This window comes from Hyperolius riggenbachi, chromosome 5, assembly GCF_040937935.1.
Source record: "Hyperolius riggenbachi isolate aHypRig1 chromosome 5, aHypRig1.pri, whole genome shotgun sequence".
Taxonomy (NCBI): domain Eukaryota; kingdom Metazoa; phylum Chordata; class Amphibia; order Anura; family Hyperoliidae; genus Hyperolius; species Hyperolius riggenbachi.
The window spans coordinates 304,042,930-304,063,777 of NC_090650.1; the positions used below are offsets into that span (position 1 = coordinate 304,042,930).

Consider the following 20,848-nt stretch of genomic DNA (forward strand, 5'->3'; position numbering starts at 1 on the left):
CTAATGTGGCAATTAACATGAGGAAAAAATCTAGTGCATACAGTAATGCAAAATGATAATAGGAAGCATACAGCATGGGACTTTTCCTCCTCCCCAATCTGGGATAATTCACACAGCATGCAGCCTCTCCTCCCACACAGTCACGTTTTATAAATAGAATAATGTTATTTTCATCTGACAGCTTCAGGAATAAGGAAGGGGGAGGGGGTTGCCATGTTTGAGAAATAAATATGAATCCTCAGCATAAAATATCTATACAAATATCTGCAAATAAAATCACACGGCTGAAGAGGGCTTCAGAGAGCTGAAATATTTCCCACGCTAGACATACTTTAAATAAATTATGCACAGTGTTCATTCAAGGCTTGGTTGCCATGTCAAAAAGTATTTTCAGCATTTCAAATCTTGTCAAGTGTTCAAGAATAACCCATTTCATGTACCAAACCCATGACTCCAAGAAAATAAACATTTAGACCAATTGAAGCTCATTGTTCGATTTCTGTTGATTGCTGATGATGGCTATCAATTTGATATTTCAAAGCAGAACGTAAATGAAATTAAATGTACTATTTTACAGGTATAATTCAATTGGCTCAATGGAAAAATGACTGACTTAAATACCAGTTGCCTGGCAGCCCTGCTAATCTATTTGGCTGCAGCAGTGCCTGAATCACACCAGAAACAAGCATGCGGCTAATCTTGTCAGACCTAACAATGTCAGAGACACCTGATCTGCTGGATGCACATGCATTGTTTGAGTGGTACAGCGCATCTATATAGTGCATAGTATGAGCAGAGCTCCAGAGATTCAGAATTTATGGACTTTGTTCCGTGTTAAAACATTTGCCACATTTTGAAATATGCCAAAGAATTAAAAAAAAAAAAAAAATCGTAACTTTATACTGTACATGTCCCATTTTACAAATAAGGGTTTATGGAAGTGCCTACCTTCCAATCTCAAAAGCAAGATGCTGAGCATAGAGCTGGCTTTTTTTTGTTTGCTTTGTATAGTGCCAGCATAGTCTGTGACAAAAGACTTCCCAAAGTCATTTTAATTCCTCTCCTATGACAGCTTGTACAGTGTGGGGCAAATCAAGAACTGCTGGGGCAAGTATACAGAATAAGACATCACAGGAATCATGAAACCTGAAGCAAGAGGGATATGGAGGCTGCCATATTTGTTTCCTTAAAAACAATGCCAGCTGCCTGATCATCCTAGCATCAGCAGTGTCAGAATCACACACCTTAAAGAGACTCTGAAGCGAGAATAAATCTCGCTTCAGAGCTCATAGTTAGCAGGGGCATGTGTGCCCCTGCTAAACCGCCGCTATTGCGCGCTAAACGGGGGTCAGTTGTTACCCCCGTTGTTACCAGTTGCCTGGCATCCTGCTGATCACTTTTGCTGCAGTAGTGTCTGGATCACACACCTAAAATCAAGCATGGAGCCAATAAAGTCAGGCCTTTACATAGGAGGGGTGTGGCCCCGATATGCAGGTGGTCCACCCTCGAGGGTGGGGGTGGGGAGGCGAGGGGGGGGGGGGGGGAGAGGGTCTGCAGAATCCTGAGGGAAGCCTGAATAGGTTCCTAAGGCTTCCCTGACTGAAGGCAAGTATCCCTTTCTGAACCAGAGCTTTGGGATTTAAGTGTTGTATTGTGTATATGGTTTCCTTATACCGTGTATTCTGTACAGCGCCACAGACTATGCTGGCACTATACAAATGAATAATAATTACCTATTTTTATATTTTTTTTTAAAGAAATTTTATATAGCTATACAATGCTTACATGGCATTGAAAGAGACACTGAAGCGAAAAAAAATGATATTATGATTTGTATGTGTAGCACAGCTAAGAAATAAAACATTAAGATCAGATACATCAGTGTAATGGTTTCCAGTACAGGAAGAGTTGAGAAACTCCAGTTGTTATCTCTATGCAAACAAGCTATTAAGCTCTCAGACTAAGTTAGTCCTGGAGAGGGCTGTTATCGGACTTTTATTATCTCAACTGTTCCTGGACTATTTACTTTTCCTCTGCTAGAGGAGAGGTCATTACTTCACAGACTGCTCTGAAAGACTCATTTTGAATGCTGAGTGTTGTGTAATGTGCACATATTATAGAATGATGCAATGTTAGAAAAAACACTATATACCTGAAAATAAAAAGTATGAGAATATTTTATTTGCTGCTAATCTTCTAGTAATTATTCATAGTACACAACCAATTCACTAGATCATATTTTTTTTTTCGCTTCAGTGTCTCTTTAAGGCATAACTTAACATTAGATCATTTTGCTTAGTAATAAACATGCTTACCACAGTATTTGGGTTGATGCAGAAACTTTTGCAACCTTAAATCTTTTATATTATTTTACAGACTTCACTGTACATTATGATTCACAAACATTATAAAGCCAGAATAAAAGTTGTGTGTCAATTTAGCACCTAATTATACAAATAAATTAACACACATGCAGCAATCAAGCATAAATGAACTAATTCTTTATCATCAAATGATTCCTGACAGCTTTTCAGCTGCTTCCCATGCCTGACTTCTTGAATAATTTAAGACCTGCACACAGCAGGTGTTCACAGACAATGGAGGTCTACATTTATAAGGTAAAACAATCCGCTCATGTTTATTGTGTTTACTAAACATAAATAAATAAATGTGATGTTCTCCAGAAGCTAAAGAAGAATAATGTCCTCCAGAAGCTAAAGAAGAACTGTCCATAGTAAGGGAGGGAGGGGGATCGGACAGAAGGGATCAGGAAGGAAGCGAGGGGGGACATGTCGCCGCACTGCTCTGCCCCGCCGGCTCCATGTGGGCTATCCTAGGACTGATGGATGCAGGTTGACACACTGTGGGTAGCACAGGCATCCATCAGTCCTAGGGAAGCCCACACAAGCAAAAAAGTGGAGCTGATGGCGCAGAGCAGCTATAAATCTCCCTCATGGCATGGACGAACTTGAATCGTTCTTAACCACTTAAGCCTATCTCGACGGATATATACATCCAGTGTAGTTGTGGAGAGTGCACCGCCAGTTTGTTACTAAATGAGGCACATGTGGTATCATTTTAATCGTTAGGAGTTGTAGAATACATTTTTTTTTTTTTTGGTGTGTCTTAGGCCTCTTTCACAGTGGGACGTTAAAGTCACACGTTATAAAAAATTACAACGCAGACTAACGCACAGCAATACAAAGTCTGTGCGGCATTCACAGTGCACGTGTTGCACTGTGTGTAATGTGTAGCAATATTTAGAATGTGCTGCATGCTGTGCGTTTCGCAATACATTTGCTGCGTTATGTGTGTTGCACATGCTCAGTAATTTTTTTTTCAAATGTAACGCATGCGCCGTTTTCGTTCCATCAGTATGAGACGAAAACGGTGCACCAAGACCCATAACGCAGTGCTAAATAACATCCAATTTCATAACCTACATGTGCTGCGTTAGGGGCACATTGTGCGACTTTAACATCGCATCAAACACAACGTCCCACTGTGAAAGAGGCCTTAAAGCTTGAACAAACGTCCCTTAAAAAATGTGCAGATCAGTTCATTTCGGCGCGCGTCTCTGAGAGCCGAGTGCCGAAGCTGGGCGCCCCATAGCAGCAATGATATGCTGCACGGGGTGCTTAGCGGTAATTCGGGGCTCCGGCGGCTGCCAGACCCCAAATTACATCGCCCTCCGAGTTGCGACAACTCGGAGGGGGAATAGTATTTAACGCCGCCTTGGAGTTTTGCGGCAGCGGTGAGAGCAGTCATTCGGCTCTCCCCGCCCCGAACTGAGCGGCGCCAAGTTAATATGTATTCAAAAATGGGTAGGGACAAACTCAATCTACCATAAAAAAGCAATTTTCAAAATTATGATCAAATTTGGGAAAGTCTTAGCAAAACTAAAAGAGACATATGTGGTAACAGTTTAACATTTTAACCCTAATACGTTGTACAATGGAGTTTAGAAAGTTTTAGGGTTGAGACCCACGTCAAGTGTATTCTTTTTAGTCACAAACTGAATCAAAAGCAATTAAATTGTCGCATATTCGGTACCAAAATAAAAGACTTGTAAAATGAAAAAGTGACAGAATATAAGAGAAAAAACATATATTGTTACCTCAGGAATTTGGCTTTTTAAATATGTATACCATGAGGGTATATTACTGTTATTTTTGCAAATAAGGTTTGGTAATCGTTAATGGTGTACAATGATATATCAAAAAACAATCTAAATGTTGTAATAACCAGGATGGAAAGGCAAATAAAATTTGGGGGTTTAATGTATAGTTAGTACTATTTATTGTAAACCTATAATTGATGTAAATGGAGAAATAGTGTTTTTTCTATTTTTAACCTTTATTTCGCTTTAAAATGCATAGTAAATAAGGTATTTACTTCACAAAATTTTCACACACTAAAAGCCTGATTAGTCCTGAAAAAAACAATAATATATATATATATATATATATATATATATATATATATATATATATACATATACATATACATATACATATACATATACATATACATATACCACTTAGCTGTGATAAGGAGTAATAAAGTTATTGGCAAATGAATAGGAGCAGTGCTGGTATGTGAAAATTGCTCTCGTCCTGAAGTGGTTAAAGAGGATCTGCATTTAAAAAAAACCCTCTGAGAATACTTATCTCGGGAGGGGAAAGCCTCTGGATCCTATTGAGGCTTCCCCGTCCTTCCTGAACCGTGTCAGTGTGAACCTAGTCTAACAAGTTTAAGCTGTCACTATTCAGTCATGGTTAGCATGAACTGAGTAACGGTGGCCAATTTAGAAGAAAAAAAAACTTTCTATGTCTGTTGTCATTTCACTTACCCTAATGTTCTACATTTTAGTAGTACACCTCTGTAAAAAGAGGAAGTGCTGTCTAATGCCCAGATGCTGCATCTCTGTTTAATGTTTCCAGTTTCCACACTGAACTCAATCATCTAGCATAATTTACCTGTATATAATTTAGAAACATTTTGCTAGATTAGTGTGCACAGAGGAACAATTAGGAAAGCAATCTGATTTATATAAACTGCAACTTAAAATAAATCAATTTGTAGTTCGGTACCTTTTCCCAATGTTAAAACAAGAAAAGGGTAGGTTATTTACTAATGAGAAATTAGGCAGCATGGCTCACATATTAGCGGTACACATGAAAGATTAATCTTACTAGTTCACTACATAACATTATTGATGTGAAAGGTTCCTAAAATATGCATAATTAAGAAACCATTGGGAAACCAGATATCTTGCTTGTAGGTCTTTAATCATGTCTTGTGCTGGTTTCCTATACTATGCAGCCTGTTCAACGCATTTTACTTTCACAGACGTTCCACAGCTTGGGATTTCAGAAAGAATGATGATGTCTAATATCTACTTGCTATACTGATAAATCGTTTAGTGCATTTAATAATAAAAACAATAATAAAAAACACAGAGAGAGAGAGAGAGAGAGAGAGAGAGAGAGAGAGAGAGAGAGAGAGAAAGAAAGAGAAAGCAAGAAAGGGAGTGGTAGATAGATAGCTAGATAGCTAGATAGATATACATATAGATAGTGCTAAAAAAATAACTGGAATACAACCAACACAGTAAAATCAAATTGTCCACTTAGTTAGCAGCACTGATTGACAATTTCACATGCTGTTGTGCAAATGGAATAGACATCAGGCGGAAATTACAGGCAATTAGCAAGACAACCCCAATAAAGGTAAACAGAGGAACACCAAGAGCCCCAATAGTGTAGTATGTATTGACAAAGGGGATAATGACAAAGAGTAATAGTTGTTATACTCACAAGCATGGGTCACCAATTGGCAACCACTGTAAAGGCAGGTGGGGAGATTATCCTGACCTCACTCAGGAATAAGAAGTCGCTCTCTGTAGACAGAAAAGGGTTGCAACCCTCCACCCAGGGTGGATACAATGTTATACATAGGAGAGAACAGAGATGCCAAAAGAATAAAAGGGGTTTTAAAAGAGCTTAAAAGCCAAAAATTTGGTAATTAGAGGAGGCAGTGGTGGACTTACCTCCTCCAAGCAGACACAACACGACTGTACATTCAGTCTATTTATAAACAAACTCCAGATAAAACAAAGCAACGCGTTTCACGGGTCAGCGCCCGCTTCCTCAGGCAATAGAAAAAGGAGTTACAGCATCTAGCAAAACAAACAACACTCGGCACCTCTCTCTCACACAGAGGTGCCTGGCTCTTCTACTGACCACATATGCTATTGCTCCGTTGTTATTGCCTGATGAAGCGGGATCAAACCTGCGAAACGTGTTGCATATTTGGAGTTCATAAATAAAATATATTGACTTTCTTTACTACAGTCGTTGTGTGTCTACTTGGAGGAGGTAAGTCCACCACTACCTCCTCTATTAACCAAGAATTTGGTTTTTAAGCTCATTTAGCTTCCTTTTATCCTTTTGGCGCCTCTGTTCTCTTGCATAATCTGGTACATCATGTCAGGCTCCATCCACAAATGCAATGTTGCACTATAAACTGTCCAGGAGTTGGTGGAGGCTTTAGTCCAGGTCTGAGAGGAGATCCCTCATGAGACCATCCGCACCTCAACAGGAGCAAGCTCAGGTGTTGTAGGTAGGTCATACAGGCACATGGAGGCCACACACACTACTAAGCCTCATTTTGTCTTGTTTTAAGGACATTACAACCCATTTCATTTATTTAGTTACTTAGTATACAGATCCAGGTAGATGTTCGGATGTGAAGTTACTATTTTATGAGATTTTATGTTGATTTCGTTTAGACATTCCAGCCTTTGTCAACACATAGAATCAATCTGTGCACAAACCGGCATAGACCAAAGTACATGGGCCACAATCAAGTCAGGTAAATTACTTGTAGTGTGCAATTGTCCCTGAATCTTTTTCTCTCTAAGGGATTGTTTACTTTCTATGTTCCATAATTCTTAGACACACTGAGATTAAGCAGTTCATTTGGAAGCTGGCACTTCGGCTTCATTTGGACCCCACCATGGAATGAATTTATAGTTTGCTCCTCGGCAGTGCTAAGAGCTTGCTTTGGGCACCAGTGCTTGACCATTGTATCTAGCCAAATGTCGGCTATTGTTACAGTGAATGAACAGGGAGCCTCCATTCGGCTGTCCCATATATACAGAAATAATTTATTATTCTATATTATATAATAGCCAAAAATGCCAGCACCCAAATCATGGAATATGAAGGTGATTATTGGTTGCCACTGTATCAGGAGGATTAGTGTTAAGTGATGGAGTAGGAAGAGATTAGATTTAATACTTTGGATTAGGCATTAGGAAAGACAATATGTAAAAGGAGGTGGGTGTAGGATTAGGTACAGTTGTGTTCATAAGTTTACATAGCCTGGCAGAATTTATCATTTTTTAACCAATTTTCATGGACTATGAATTATAACACAAAACTTATTTCACTCATGGTTGAGGTGGCCATACACTGGTCGATTTGCCATCAGATTCGACCAACAGATAGATCCCTCTCTGATCGAATCTGATCAGAGAGGGATCGTATGGCTGCCTTTACTGCAAACAGATTGTGAATAGATTTCAGCCTGAAACCGATCACAATCTGTGGAGCTGCTCCCCCTGCATATATTACCTGTTCCGGCCGGCGAGAGTCCCCGCTGTCTTCTTCTCCGCTCCGACTCCTGAACTTCCTGTCCAGGGGAAATTTAAACAGTAGAGGGCGCTCTACTGTTTAAACTTCCTGCCGGGACAGGAAGTTCTGTGTAGCTCTGGAGCCCGAAGTGGAGAAGAAACGGTCTGGAGCCCGAAGCGGAGAAGACCAGGGGACTTGCGCCGGCCTGAATAGGTAATGTATACCCGCTGTATTGCGTCGGGCATTTGAACGCCGCTAACGACGCACTCCCGACCCGCCAGCGACCGAAAAAAATCTTCTGCACGGATGGGTCAACGGGAATGATCGATTTCGGACGGAAATCGATCGTCCTGTCAGCGGTGTGCGCCACGATTTCACAGCCGTTTCGATCACTGTGATCGAAACGGCTGTATATCGGCGGAAAAATCGTTAGGCGTATGGGCCCCTTAAGTGGTTGGCTGAACTGTGTTTACTCTTTAAATCCTAATCACTACACAAACAACCCAAATGACCCTGGATCAAATGTTTACTTATGCTGGTGATTTGCCCTGATAACATGCACACAACTTGACACAAACTTTAATGGCCATTAAAAAGGTAATCATCTTCACCTGTGATCTGTTTGCTTGTAATTAGTGGATGTGTGTATAAAAGGTCAATGAGTGTCTGGACTCCTGACATACCCTTGCATCTTTCATTAGATGTTGCACTTATTATTTTTGGATTCTAAGTCATTGGCATAGCAAAAAGAAAAAAGTCAAAAGGTAAATGGGAAAAGGTAGTCGGAATCTATAAAACAGGAAAGGGTACAACTATATATCCAAGGAATTGAGCATGCCAATGATTATTCAAAACTCTAAGAAGTAAAAAATTATGGGTTTTGTTGAAACCAAATGGTCAGGTAGACCAACTAAAATTCCAGCCACAACTGCCATAAAAATTGTTAGGGGTGCAAGGAAATGCACAATAAGGAGGCACTAAAAAAGATGGGCTGCATGGTTGAGTTGCCAGAAAAAAAAAAAACATTACTATGCAAATTCCACAAAGTATCCAGCTTACAATATGGCAAACAGCACAGAGACAAGCTGCAAACCTTCTGGCGCCAAGTCATTTGGAGTGATGAGAGTAAAATACAATTTTTTGGCCACAACCATAAATATGCCACATATGGAGAGGCGTCAACAAGGCCTATGATGAAAGGTACACCATTCCTACTTTGAAACATGGTGGTGGATCACTGATGTTTTGGGTATGTATGAGCTACAAAAAAAACAGGAAATTTGTTCTAAATAGATGGCAATATGAATGCAGTAAATTATCAAAAAATATTGGCGGACATTTTGCACTCATCAGCCAGTAATCTGAGCATGGTACGTACCTGCACATTCCAACATGACAATGATCTAAAACACAAGGCCAAGTCGACCTGTCATTGGCTTCAGCAATGTAAATTGAAGGTTCTGGAGTGACCATCCCAGTCTCCCGACCTCAACATTACTGAACCACTCTGGGGAGACCTCAAACGTGCAGTACATGCAAGACAGCCCAAACGTTTATGGGAACTGGAGGCTTTTGCAAGCAAGAATAGGCAGCTTTACCATCTGAGCGGACAAAGAGCCTCCTCCACAAATACCACAAAAAAAGCTTCAAGCTATAATTGATGCTAAGAACAGTATTAAGAACTGGAGTTTCAAAACTTTTGATCAGGATCATTTAGATAGTTTGTGTAATTATGATTTTAAAAGAGTAAACACAATTGGACAATAAAAGGCTTTTGCCAACCACTAACCAAGAGTAAAGAAAATGTTTGTGCTATTCGTATTCTATTTACAAAATTCTTTAGAAACCATACATTCTGCCAGGGTTTGTAAACTTCTGAGCATAACTGTATACGGATGAGATTTACATTTGGGGGCTAGATTAGGCACTGAGAAATATTACTGTAATACCTTTCAAGCAGTATGATTTAGGGGTAGGTATGATGAAGGAGTTGGGGAGGAGGTTGGGTATTAAGAAAAGGAAAGGGATTGGTTAGGACCATTAAGCAAAATAAGAAAAAATGCATGTAAATGTACAGTCATAAAAAGTTTGGGAAGCCATCTTGAAATAGAATAAAGCTCTGACATAACAGTCAATAAAAATGTGTTTTCCTACTTTGTATTACCCATTCAGTTACCATATCTGCTTTTGTGCACAAGTAATATTGCCGTTTAAAAATTACAGGTTCCCAAAGTACAGTTTAACTGCTTTGAAATCTGCAATTGCATTTTATTTATAGCTGCTAAATCTATTAAAATCTTCTAGTGAGCTATTCTGAACTGTGTGGATGCTTGGAGCACAGATCGCTCATTTGCAGCTCAGCTAAGAATGTAACAAATGCGGAATGTAAACAAAAGATAATGTTATCTCCTCTCTGAAAACAGATCATAAGCTGAAGGAGCTTTCCAATGCAGAGCAAAGTGCTGTGTTTAACTGTTTGAATGCTGTTCTGTTCATCTTTTTTTCTTGTCGTAAGTTTAAAGCTGTAAGTAATATTTTAGAGTAAAGCAGAAATGCTAAGTTTCAGACCCCTTAAAGGAATATTTGTGTGCAGCTGAGCTTTCAAAGTGGTAAATTACTTTTGATACATGTCTTGCCACATATAAAATATTTTGTCAGTCAAATTAAAAGTTCGTGTATCAACAGAAAACACTATGCAATATGTATCATAACAAAATTAGACATGTGCATAAATCTGAAAAGCATAGATATGATATTAATACTTAGTTGAGCCTCCTTTTGGAAATATAAAATTCTAGATGCCGCCTATAGCCTCTGATGGGCATCTGGATTCTGGCTTGAGGTATTTGTATTGATTCTTCTATAGAAAATCTATTTAGTTCAGTTAATTTTGATGGCTGTGACAGCCATTCCAGAACTTTGTACTTCTCCCTCTGCATGAATGCCTTTGTAGATTTCGACCTATGTTTATGGTCATTGTCTTGTTGGAATATTCAACACCCCTGTGTAACTTCCACTTTGTGACTGATGCTTGAACATTATCGTGCAGAACTTGTGCATACGGAGTTAAATTCATCAGACTTTCATTTGGCCATGGTCAATTCTCTAAACATAAGAAAATTATGTTTACATTGTGCCACACTGCAAGGAAAATTATTCTGACCCATTGGAATCAACCAGCCATTCCTAAAAAAAACTGAGTGGATTAATACAGTCAACAAAGCTCTACCGTTATATAAACTTACCTATAAAAGAAGAAACTGCTATAATAAATTTGATGGAGTTTGGGCAGCATGAAGTGACAAATACCTTAGAAATATAGCTACAGATGTATAAAAATCCATTTTCTCTTTAGGATCTAAAGCTACATAGGGCAAAGGTACTAGGTGTGGCACATCCCCAAAAGTGAGCAAAAAAATACAGGCTCCAATCCTGACTGACTGCAATGGCTGCACCTGCAATATGAACTTGCTGTCACTGGATGTGTGCTCCGCTTAAAATGTCAGAAGGAACAGTTCAATAATTATCTCAAAGATCACAGAGGCGTACACCTTCCATCCAAGGCTTTTAATTCCACAGTGGTGACAGTGTTACAGTCCAACTCATATACATCGCATAAACTTGCACAGCCAGGCAACATTTATATAGTGAACAAGCGTGGATATTAAGTGTCCATAGTGCGGCTGGTCAGTGGGTGGGAGGTGGGTGGTGGGCACAGAGGTGGCGAGCGACGGCCGTTTCGCGTCTCCTGACGCTTGGTCACGCTACGTGCCACTCAGAAAGGAGGTCATGAGCTTCCGGGATTAAGTCGGGGTATAAGCCCCGCTCCGGTTGTATCACTTCCTCCCTGTTAGAGCCAGTTGTCTAGGGGACGTGGACGCCGAGTCAGGAGAACAGCAGGGCGGGGACAAAGTTCCCGTCCAGCTCTAATAGGCCAATCTTAATATATTAACATTCACTCTCGTGGTCATTAAAGCGTGCCTGTGCTTATGGTTGCCTAGGCAGCCAGTGCTCAGATAAGGCACCTGTGCAGTGAATCGCAACCCACATTTATGCGCACTGAGCACAACCATAAGAAATATGAAGAACATAATCTCCAGTACAGCGTCACTGTCTCCCAGGCAATCAGGGACAGGGTGACTCAAATAGTGAAAAAAACAGGGAAATATTTATATGGCCACTCACAATTAAATAAGCATGGGAACGGGCAACAGATATCTTAATCATATGCTGTCACTGGACGTGTGCTCCGCCACCTCTGTGCCTACCACCCACCTCCCACCCACTGACCAGCCGCACTACGGACACGTAAGATCCACGCTTGTTCACTATATAAATGTTGCCTGGCTATGCACGTTTATGCGATGTATATGAGTTGGACTGTAACACTGTCACCACTGTGGAATTAAAAGCCTTGGATGGAAGGTGCACGCCTCTGATCTTTGAGATAACTCTTTATGATCTAAACAGAAATATAGTATATTGCAACATAGTGTGTCCGGCGCCGTTGGGAAGCGGGTGCAGCAACAGTGGATAGACATGTGTGCTCTTTTATTCTGCTTATTTGAGTGAGACACTTTCATTGCAATAGTATCTTCCCTTAATTGGGAAAGGAGTGTTGGTGATATTGGCGTTTGCTGTGGTATAATGGAATGATGCTGTAATTATTATCTTCTTGCTCCTTCTCTCACTTTCTTCTCTCTTTCCTCGAACACTGGGACAATACTCTCAAACAGAGTGAACTCTATCTTCTACCTATCTACTCTTTCATCTCTCCTCTCCTCGGGGGTTCATTGTTAAGGTCATGTTGACCTGGGGCTACCTTGTCTGTTTCATGTTTTGTTATGATAAAACTTTAACAAAATTTAAAGTGTTAAAAAAAATTCATCAGACTTTCAACTTTACCAAGGGTTCCAATCCCTAAACGAGCCACAAAGCCCAAAACTTGAAGGAACCTCCACCAAATTTTACAGATGGTAGCAGGGGCTTTCTTGGAAGGCGGTGTTCTTCCACTATGCAAAGTGCTTTTTGTTATGACCAAATAACTATTTTTGTCTCATCAGTCCTAAGCACTTTGTTACAAAATGGATTTGACGTTTCTAAATGAGTTTTTGCATAAAACAAGCAAATCGTTTTGTGGTTTGAGTGCAGATGAAATTTCTTTCGCATCACCCTGCCATGCAGATGTTCTTTGTTCAATGTAAAATTCAGTACAATTTGTACAGATACACCATTTGCAGCAAGACGTTCTTGCATGTCTTTAGAGATGACAATTCTCTGCATATGCTACTCCTGTATTGTCTTGGCCTGCCAGAAGTTTAACAGCAACTGTGCTTGTGGCCTTACATTCCTTACAGCTGACACGGAACAGTTTAAACCTCTGAGATAGCTTTTTGTAGCCTTCCCCTAAAACATAACGAACAATCTTTGCTTTCAGATCTATGGAAAGTTGCTTTGAGGATCCTACGCTGTCACTCTTCTGAGGGGAGAATCAAAGAGAATCAAAGAGAAGCACAATGTGCAATTGGCCACCATACATACCTTTTATCATAATTGGACACACCTATCTATGACGCTCAAAGCTTCATGCACGAATATAAATTTGGTGCTGCTCAGTATTGAGCAGTTACATGCATTCAAATCCACAAAGCAACTACAAAAACGAGAAACTGCTAGGACTTTGGGGCTGAACATTTAAAGTTACTGCCCTCAGGAATTGTGGTAAAGCAATCAGGGAGTATTTATTTTGGGGGAGGATAAGATAAGGTAGTGATAAGGCTCAGGCAAAGGATGGATGGGGTTAGGCTAGACCAGTGCTGGGCAAACTATGGCCTACCCACTGCAAACCCAGCCAGCTGCCAGACGGCTGGATTCCTCTACTCCCTCACTCCAGGGTCACGAGCGGAAGGAAACAGAGGGTTAACACACTTACTCGCCGCTTCCTGCTTTGGGCTTCCATGACTACAGGATGTCACATGAGACAACCTTAGGCGCCAACATATTACACTAACGTGTAGTGTGTCACAAAACACGTCACATGATGCCCTGTGGCCATGGAAACCCTATGCAGGAAGCAGCAGAGTTGGTGAGGGTTCATCTTAAATTTCCTTCCGCTCGGGACTCTGCAGGGAGGGAGGGAGGTAGGAGGAAAGGACTTTTAGGTATGCAGCCTAGGCTGCGCATAGTTTGCCCAGGCTTGGGCTAGATCCTAGGATCTTGTCAACACTGTACTTAAGGTGGTATCTATGCTAAGCACAAAAGGGATTTGAATCAGTCAATTCATTATAGGGTAGCAGCTGTAGACTGGGGTAGATGAAGTCATAGTGGGAAAATTTGGAGATTTGCTAGCAGTAGAAGCAATTATTTGCGTATCCATTCATCGATTCTCCTACAAAATAAATGATTAAAAATGCCTCCACATCTTGTGTTCTTCTATCTCACCATAGACATTATCTGCATGAAATTTACAGGTTTGCCTGCATGAAATTTCCATGTTTCCGCTGCCTTCTGTGTATACTATAATGAGAACTGCTGAAGCGGCATGGGTAGATGTGAACTACGTATTCCGCTGAGCACTCTTTTCAGTCAGCAAAATAGGAATGAGCGTATATGTTAATACATGCACTGAGGTTTTTACATATATACCTTTGCTATTACCAGATGCTAAATGTATCCCTTATGAATACAAAGCAGAAAAAGGTGAAGTACCACTAAGATCACCACTATAGAAATACCATCTGCCTATACTTGTATGTTTCCTATGGATGCAAAGATGACACGGAATGAATTTCCAGTTTCTTGCAATACATAAAAAAAGATGGAATTCGGGTCTCGGCATCAACACTGCAGCTAACATAATAAGATCAAGTGAGATGAACATCCTAATGAAAGGCAACGCATTGCTATCAATAATAAAATCACTCATTCACCAGTTCAGCATCTGTCTCCTCTCACAAGCTCAGTGGTGCATCACAATGCACAAATGTGTAGCACTAGATGTCTGCTAACACATGCTACAGACTGAATTACACAAGATGGATATGCTCCCTCCCTTATGTAGATAGACAGAGGATGTGTACCAGCTCAGGTCCTGTCAACAGCACTGCCAGAAGAAAAAATTTTTTTTCTGTAGTCTTATTATGCAAGAGGTAGTCACTACTAAAATCCACAATTATTCATGTAGCCAAATCCCATGCAAGTTAACACTGAAAAAATAAGATTCCTGAAAATATTACATGTGTGGCCATTCACCAAAAGTGATATCCATCACTACAGCAATGAGTTGCATGTTTGAGTTGTAGCTAAAGTTCTGGGATTGAATCCCACCAAAATATGAATTCCCATATTTGTCCATCCTCTTCAGGTTCCTGGAAGAAGGGGGGGGGGGGTGCTTAAAGTGTGTTAAAGGACAACTACCGTTGAAAATTGTAGAATTTAAAAATCATACTCATAAGTAGTCATTTCTTCCAGAGTAAAGTGCACTATAAATTACCTTTCTCCTATGTTGCAGTCACGAAGGGCTGGTGCACACCAGAAGAGCTTTTCTGAGTGCTTTGTGATTTTAAAAGCTCTTGCTAATGTTATCCTATGTGTGTGTTCTCACTGGAGCAATACAATTTGTAAAAATCCCCCATAGCATCGCATTAGCAAGAGCTTTTAAAATCTCTAGCCTTTAAAAAGCTCTTGTGGTGTGCACCAGCCCTAACAGTAGATAGTAAAAAATCTAATAGATCTGATGATTTGTAAAAGTCCATTTTCTCATGGGGAGCCTCAATACCCTATCTTATTTATTACAAAAACATTCCCTGGAAAGGATCTATACAAAGACGCAGCCAGCCTAACTACTCATTTGCACACTATTTTGGCAGTTGGACTGAGGAACTTCTGTCCAGTAAGCACTTTTAAAAGCACATAAAACCCAGAGTCTCCCCACATGAAGAGATGGACTAGTCAATGACTTGTCAGATTTTTCTACTTACTATAAGTATCAGGCTGTATTCACAGTGGGACGTTGCAGTTTAATGCGACGTTAAAGTCGCAACGTGTCTGGGTTAAGAGGTAACGCACTGCAAGCAGTGAGTTATCAGAACACAACTTTTAATGTGACTTTAACGTCACACTGAACGTCCCATAGCATTAGCATTGCAGGTGGTAAATTGCGTTATAAGACTTTATAACGCACGACCATAACGTCTCACTGTGAATGCGACCACAGGTACATCGTAAGTCATTTATAGTGCATTTTCATCTGGTAGAAATGTACTTTTTCAAGGGATATGTACCCATGCATTTGAAATTTTACAATTTTTGGTTTAGTTTCAAAATCTCTGCACAAAATGTAACCTAAAAATGTTAGCCTTTCGCACAAGCTAGATTATCAGGACCCAGCTGAACACACAAATCAAAAACATTGTACTTCCTCATTCATGAAGAGGTATAATTTAAAATTGTTGACAAAGAATATTTACATTAGATTTTAGGTTTGATTCAGTATCAATTTAATGACAGGTTTAAGGCATTGGCATTCACCAGCATCTGTTTTCCTAAGTGAGCCCCAGTATGTCTTACAGGGGAATAAGGACTACATATCTATCCTACACCAGGAATCAGCAAACCCATCCTGTGATCACTGTTGTGCTACCGGACATGCCTCGAGGGCACCAGAACAAACATCTTTGAAGGATGCATAATGAATTTCATTGGTGAGGTTGATAAAAAGAAATCATGATCATTATGCAGTAAAGAAAGAAAACAAAATTCCTGGAATTCACGTGGATGAGTCATAAGAAAAAGAAATAAAATCCCAACTTAGATGTTCCCAAAGGCACAGATTAAAAAATGTTTGCCGTCTGCAAAGATCACTATACACATACACTTAATATAGGAGAAACTTCATTTTAACATATACAATGTGCCAAGGGATAAAATACCTCTACATTGTCAGATAAGAGGATTCTCACTGGCAACACACCAACAAATGCCTCTAAATCTTGCTACGGCTCTGGCACAACTGAAAACCAAATGCAGTTACAAACTAAAAAGACTACACCCATTTATATCAGAGTACCTGAAGTAAGAGGGATATGAAGTCTGAGATTTATTATCTTATAACCACTTCACCTCTAAGATTTTTTTTCCCCTTAAAAACAATTTTCACCTTTCAGCGCTGCTTCCATTCACAAGGCAGCAACTTGATCACTACTTATCCCACCAAAATTATATTTACATTTTTTCTGTTTACGTAAATTAGGCCTTCTTTGGCTAGCAATTTTTGCTAATAATTTTATGTGCATTTTAAAGTGCTTAAGAAGAAAAAAAAATCATTTTTCAGGTTTTCAGCCATTACAGTTTTAAAATAAAACCTACTACTAGAGATAAAACCCGCAGATTTGTTTTGCCCATTAGTCTGTAGCTACAGGCAATCCAGCGCTGGCTCCCCCGAAGCCTCGCACAATCCTCCCCTGACAAGCCTGACAAGGCTTGATTTATTTACCTGTCTGAGATCCAGCGCAGGCGCAGTAGCAGCTCTTCCTTCGGTAAGGCGGAAATAGCCTAACCCGATTGTATCCGCTCTACTGCGTAGGCGCAAAAGGACTCATGCCTGCGCAGTAGAGTGGATCAATCGGGTTCAGCCATTTCCAAATTACCCGAACGAAAATCCGCTAGTACGCCTGCGCTGGATCCTGGAGAGGTAAATATTTACATCGCCACACTTCGGGGGACCCGGGCAGGCTAACCGAGGCACGGAGGAGGATGGGGGAAGCCTCCTTAGGATCCAGAGGCTTCCACCTCCCAAGGTAAGTATCCCCCAAAGGTATATTTTTTTAATACAGGATTTCTTTAATATTTGACTGCTTGGTAAGTCGAATCCTCACAAGCCACAGATTTAAATGGCTGTGCTTAACGGTAACCTAAACTGAGGAGGATATGGATTTTTCCAGTTGCCTGACTCTCCTGCTGATCCTGTGTCTCTAATAGTTTTAGCCACAGCCCCTCAACAAGCATGCAGATCAGGTGCTCTGACTGAAGTCAGACTGGATTAGCTGCATGCTTGTTTCAGGAGTGTGATTCAGCCACTATTGCATCCAAAGATCAGCTGGCCAGCCAGGCAAATGGTATTGTTTAAAAGGAAACATCCATATCCCTCTCAGTTAAGATTCCCTTTAAGCACATACATGAGTTTTGAACCATGCACACCCAGTTACAGCATTTTTACTGCACATGCAAGTTCAGAAAGCGCACATGCCCAGTAAAAGGAAACACTTGTGCTCAAAGGAAACAAGCTGTTCACAAGCACCTCTGTGCACACGCAGAACGGGATCTTGTGCAGGAACAGGAGGGACCCCAGATAATCTAATTGTAAAGTTTTGAGTCACTTCATATTAGGTTTACAGCATCTGCAGTCAAAAGTTTAAGTGGTCAGGCTGCAATACATTGAAATGTTTATATTTGATTATGCAGTTGTTGCTCAGTAATGGTTGTACTCAACATTATCTACAGATCTTAAAGCAGACTTCTAGTGGAAAATAAACCTTTATGGTACATTTATGGTATGTGCATTCAGGGCTGTGGAGACGGTACAAAAATCATCTGACTCGGACTCCTCAGTTTATGAAACCACCAACTCAACTTCAGGTACCCAAAATTGCTTTGAATCCACAGCCCTAGTTGCACTGCATTACAGCATGCAATTGCACTTCGCATACAATTGTATGAGCACGCAGCAGTCTCTCCATTGTAAAAGATCATGCTATCCTATGGTGTTTCTACATTGCGGTTATGAATATTGTGTGTGAAAATCCAGACAATGCATTGCGTAATGAGCACATTATAATATGCATTTTTCCCTCTGCACAATGTGTGAAAGTACCTATAAGAAAAAAAAACCATTACATTAAAAAAAAAAAAAAAAAAAAAAATCAGCAACGAGGGATGCGCTGGGAACACTCAACTCTCAGCGTGCCAGAGAGAAGTGAAGAGTGTTCATTTTTGCCTAGAGTGTCACCCCAACTAATCCTACCATAGCTTCTCAATGGGAACCTTAAGCGAGAGGAAAATTGAGGCTGCCATTGTGATTTCTTAAACACTTAACTCAAAGTGGATGGATATATCCATCCAGTTTGAGCCACTACAAATCAATTATTCCTTATATGTCCAGTGTTGCTGCGGCAAGTATGCACACTCCCATCACTCATTCAGGGCGGGATTTACATGGTGGCAATTGGTGAAGGAGGAACAGGTGTTCCCCGAACCAATCAAAGTGCCTGTGAATGAACATGCCTCGATCAACAAGGCACGTTGCTTCATAAAAGTGAAAGTAGCAAGTGTAGTAAAAAAACACTTCCTGTTAACTTCCAGGATAGTGTATTATGCCATCTAGGCAAGTAGTAAAAAATACATAAATGTAATATTTATTAACATTTTATTAACCCCCTCCCCTTAGCCATGAAACAAACAAGTGTTAAAAAACAAAAGTGCCCCCCACCCCCCAAAAAAGTTAACTTAGGGTCTGAACTTTTTTTTAATATGTATGTAATGAGGGTATATTACTGTTATTTTAGCAAATAAGGGCTTGTAATTATTGATAGTATTGATAGTGAGTACAAAAAACACCACAAAATACATCTTTATTTCAAAATATTATATTGTCATACTGTAACGATTGTGGAATTCTCTCCGTGATGCGGTGACACTGCGGAAATCCTCCACAAGCGTGTAATTTGAGGGAACCCAGCAAAAGGTGCAATGCACCTGTAGAGGGAAATTCCTGTCGGCAGGTGGAGCTGTGGAGTGCAGAGGAACAGCTCCTCTGCCCTGCCACAGACACAAGACAGTAGGGAAGAAACGCAGGGCAAGATAGCCCTGAATGAGATTGAGCAAAGGGACAGATTGTATGTGTGTGCACCAAACTAGTCGCCAACCCGCGACGGTGCATACACAACAGCAGATATGAAGTAGGAACGCAATCGCGAGAGAGGCGATTGCCAGAGGTGACACAAGGCTACAGCAAGGCAGAGCACGAGAGTAGCAAAGGCACAGCAAATCATACAATGAGAAGATAAGGAAAATAACAAACGCTAGCTAAACGCGAACACCGCACTGATTGCGCAACAGTGCACGCGTTTATGCGCGGTCTCCCCGGGATAAGAACAACAGAGACAAGCACGCCTAACCAGGGGTGTTTCTAGGGTCCTTGGAGATCGGGGGCACCTGTGGGCACCAGGCGGGGAGGTATATGCGTGTACATGAACTTAGCAGCGGTGTAAGCTACAGATAACGGGCCTGCCCATCGAAATATTGGATGGAGCCCCCTGTCCTTTATTTAGATAATTTACAATCAGTATAGGCATAGATCAAAAATGTATACGCACCTACAATTTTGATTGGTCAATCACTGACCCCCAATTTTACCACCTCCGTGCAGTAAGTGGGCCAACAGACAATGAATTTTATGAACAGAGCTAAAATTGGCTAATCAAAATTGTATGTGTGCACCAGGCTTTACAGCTAATACTGTACATACTGAAAGTAGCAGGGATCAGCATACAATATAGCTGGTTTACAATCAGTAAAGGCACAGAGTAACACCTTACACTGTACACACTGGAGGTAAATCAGCACACAGTGCAGGCACTAGAGAACAGTGTATACTGTACATACTGTAGGCAGCAGAATTTAGCATACTGTAGCTAGCGTGCCAAAAATATGAGGATCACGTTGTGCAGCGTGCTTATCGCGCCGCACCGAAAAATGGGTGGGCCATGGACCAGAATATAGGTGTGGTAACGGGTGGAGACAAATTTACATGAACCTAGCAATGGTGGGACATTAGATTATGACAGTGGTGGCGAACCTTTTGGAGGCCGAGTGCCCAAACTGCAACCCAAAAGTCACTTATCTATCGCAAAGTGGCAACAGCAATTTAAACTAAATACTGTACAAACGCTTTAACTCATACATGAACATTATGGAAAATCCAAGTTGAAAATAAACTGTGAAGATAAACAATTTCATCCATCCTACTCCTGAAAAATGTATTCAATTTTTTAGAACCTCCCAGTTTTATTTTCTGTTTTAAAAAGCTAAAAAAGTAAGTTTAATACTATTGTCTCATATGATAAGGATTCAGCTTTTCCCATAGTCTCGCAGTTAGCAATCATGTGACCCCCAACAAGACAAATTCAGCAATCATGAGGCCTCCAACAAGA

The 20,848-nt window shown here is 40.5% G+C and overlaps 1 protein-coding gene across 2 annotated transcripts in view; it reads right to left on the reverse strand.

The window, feature by feature from the left end:
• The window catches only part of LDLRAD4 (low density lipoprotein receptor class A domain containing 4), a 404,941-nt gene that overhangs the window by 207,667 nt on the left and 176,426 nt on the right, over nt 1–20,848 (reverse strand). Inside the window, exon 1 of one of the 2 annotated variants that reach the window (XM_068237124.1) lies at nt 9,805–9,842. The exons of the other annotated variant lie outside the window; for it this stretch is intronic. Within the exon in view, the coding sequence (XP_068093225.1) occupies nt 9,805–9,808 (4 nt within the window). The 5' untranslated portion in view covers nt 9,809–9,842. Of the gene's footprint in view, nt 1–9,804; nt 9,843–20,848 lie in introns of those variants that run through there. 2 annotated transcript variants of the gene reach the window in all.